Genomic DNA, 3363 nt, shown 5'->3' with positions numbered 1-3363 from the left:
TGGTCAGAACTACAATGTCGTCTTTCACGTCCCGTCCGTCCTGCTGTCTGGCCTCACCTGCGTTTGGGATGTGGGGCCGCAGAGGACAAGGACAGGAGCCCATCTGGGGGTAGAGGAGGAAGCCAGCCTGAGCCGAGCAGCAGTTACTGCTTCGGAGACACAAACACGGCAGGGGCCTCGATGCAAACGGGCTAGGGCATTGCCACCCATGACCAGGACACGGCAGTTTTTTGTTCTTGTGTATAACAATAGAGCGAGGAGCATTATATTTCTACAACAGAAGCACGAACAGGTCAAGAAGTGATGACATGCTGAACTTCTGGGAGGTTTTTCAGAGTCCAGCTTCCAGTCTACCCTCCGACCCCACCGGCCCTCCTCCGACGGCAGAAAAGCCTTCCGATAGCATCTTTCATGTCCTTGTTTCTCAGGCTGTAGATAATGGGGTTGAGGAAGGGAGCGAGGATGACAAAGGCGACAGCAATTGTTGTGTCCCAAAACACAGAGTAGGCGGCTGAGAATCGCACATACGTGAGAGACACGCTGCCAAAAAACAGCAGGAACACAGCAAGGTGGGCAGCACAGGTGGAGAAGGCCGACGCATCCCCAGAATCACCAAGATGATCCGCACGTGGGACAGGGCGATGGCCAGGAAGGAGGCCAGGATCTCCGCTGCATGGATGGCGTCCACAATGACCACCAGCGATGTGTCTGTGCAGGCCAAGCTCAGCACAGGTGTGGAGTCACGGAAGACCTGCCGGATCTGGCTGGAGCCACAGAAAGGCAGGGTGGCAATCCACGCGATCTCAGGGAGCACAAGGAGGAAGCCCCGGAGGCAGGACCCGGCTGTTAGCTGGACACAAAGCTGGGGAGTCATGATGGTCAGGTAAAGGAGAGGACTGCAGATAGCGATGTACCTGTCAATGGCCGTTGCCGTCAGGACGCAGCCCTCTGTGATGCCCAGGGAGTGCAGGAAGTACATCTGCAGGAGACAGCCAGCCACAGAGATGGTCCTCTGCTCACTGACCAGGCTGGAGAGCATGAGGACAGGACACTGATGAAGAAGTACGTGGGCGTGTGCGGGGCCACGTCCAGCTGGACGGCAATGAATATCATCAGGTTCCCAGTTATGATAAATCCACAGATGAGAAGCAGGGGAATAAAGAACAAGAGCCCACCTTGATGCAGAGGTGGGAACACAGAGAAAAGGACCTCAGTCACCGTAGTCTGATTCCCACTGGTCACCATCTGTGTCATCTGTGAGGGGAAGAAAGGAGACAAACTCCCGGAATGGGGTGGAGACCATCCACTGAAAACCACTCCACTCCTTTCTGTGACCAGTTCCTTAAGCTGACTCTGGGACCCTAGTCAGGCCAGTTAGAAAGATCTCACAGCTCTACCTCCACGCCAGAAGCACCTGGAATACTTGCTTTTGGACCCCTCAGTGCATCTTTTATAAACATCTTCAACTGACGCGAAGGAGACACAAAGTGACACACAAATTAATTCTCTGGAAATATTTTCCGGAGGCTCAGTCACTTCTTTAACTTCTTGGTTATTCCCCTCACTCTCTGCCCTCTGTGTTTAGCTTTAAAATGTGTACTTTCTTTTTTTTTTTTTTTTAAGATTTTATTTACTTATGAGAGAGAGAGAGAGAGCATGCACGCGAGAGAGCATGAGTGGGAGAGAGGCAGAGTGAGAAGGAGAAGCAGGCTCCCTGCTGAGCAGGGAGCCCAACACGGGACTCGATCCCAGGACCCTGAGATCATGATCTGAGCTGAAGGTAGACACATAACCTACTGAGCCACCCAGGCGCCCCCAAAATGTGTACTTCTCTTTCTATTTTTCATTCCTGTTCTTCAGAGTGATTTAAAAAAAATACAGAAACGCTGTCCAGAGCCCTGGTCTCAATAATTCCTCACATTGCTGTCCCATCTTTTCTGGCCCTGATCCCTAACGTGAGGCTGGCTGAAGGGTCATCTTCACCTCTGCCTTGTTTCTGTTCATCTCATGGTGACATCTGTTTCTCGCTAGCTGCTAAGTGCCCAGATGTCAGGAAATATTCCTCTTCACATTCCTTCCCTTCTCCCTCCTCCTCCTCCTCCTCTCTCAGTGGTTCACATTGATAGCTGCTCAGGCCAAGAGTCTTTCTAGAACCACTTTGCTCCTATTGGTCACTGAACTTTGGACAAGCATATAACTCCACCCCCCACATACCAACCCTCCTGGGATGCATCTAAGAGCCATTGGATAAGAAAATCACTTCTAACCTAACTACGGCTGTCTCGGGAAGGAAGTGTCACAAAACCCAGCTGCAATAGAAATCAGACCAGCGTCTACTTGTTAGGGAGAAGGGCAACTAGACTTTTTGCGAGGCTAATTAAAGTTCGGGATATTAATGTACATTACCTCTCACCTTGACTATTTTAACATCTTTTTCACTGGTTTCCTTACCTCCAACAAGTCATTCTGCAGATGAGCATGGCTTTTACTGTCCCTGTTCTTTTCAAAATGATTCAAGGATAAGCCCCACGGATCTTAGCCTGATATTCATTGTCTTCTCTGATCTGGTTCCAATCAAATTTTAGAGCCAAATATTTTTCTACATATTCAACAGCTCAGCCAAATAGGATGATTTCCTGTGTTTCTATTTTTGCTTATGTCCTTCCTTCCTTTCGTTTTCTCTCTGTCTTCCTCTTGGAATCCTAGTTGCCGGTGTCCAGCAAACCCTCTTATATCATCCTGCTGCTCTCACTGATCTGCACGGCTGGAAGCGAGCCCTCTCTCCTCTGACCCGCAAGCGTGCTGGGGATTCTCTGCTTCCATGACTTTGAACACACACATCCTACACTCTAAATATTTGTGTATCAGCGTTGTCCAACCCCCCAAGTGGACTGAAAGCTCCATAGAGGAATCATAAGGGATAAATGAAGTAGTGTTTGTGAAGAGCTCCCAGGTGACGGTCATGATGCTAGACTTTACATATTTTATCTCATTTATTTCTACCTATGACAGAGAGATTATTATTATTGTTCTATAAGTGCAAAAGTTGAGAACCAGAGGGGAGAAATAACTTGTTCAAATCCATATTTCTGGGATCCAAAACAATAACGGGAAGCCTGGTCTTTGGCTTTAAAATTCCACTATTATTATTATTATTTATTTATTTATTTAAATTCCACTATTATTTTTTGTACCAAGGTGGGAAATTTAGGTCAGGAGTCACCAGTCATCCTGTCTGCTTCCTACTCTGGGCACCACTTTATCCTCAGGTGTGTGTTCCCGAAGTGTGAAATGAGAGAGCAGAGGTGTTTTATGTTTGGTTTGTTTTTTTGCAGGTCACAAGCAGATTAAAATAAATGCACT

General features: G+C 48.1%; 1 protein-coding gene across 1 annotated transcript; it reads right to left on the bottom strand.

Moving 5' to 3' along the window:
* Positions 1–318: 318 nt before the first annotated feature.
* Positions 319–1254, bottom strand: LOC123845627 (olfactory receptor 6K6). The gene is given in 3 exon segments (XM_045876350.2): positions 319–598; positions 601–1041; positions 1044–1254. Coding segments are annotated over 3 exon segments (900 nt in total). The 3' UTR covers positions 319–350.
* Between the last annotated feature and the right edge of the window lie 2109 nt (positions 1255–3363).

This window comes from Mirounga angustirostris, unplaced genomic scaffold, assembly GCF_029215605.1.
Source record: "Mirounga angustirostris isolate CCGP_5_RB_7025 unplaced genomic scaffold, mMirAng1.0.hap1 SCAF_6, whole genome shotgun sequence".
Classification (NCBI taxonomy): domain Eukaryota; kingdom Metazoa; phylum Chordata; class Mammalia; order Carnivora; family Phocidae; genus Mirounga; species Mirounga angustirostris.
Note: the sequence above shows the minus strand (reverse complement) of the source record. Positions and strands in the feature narration are given on the sequence as shown.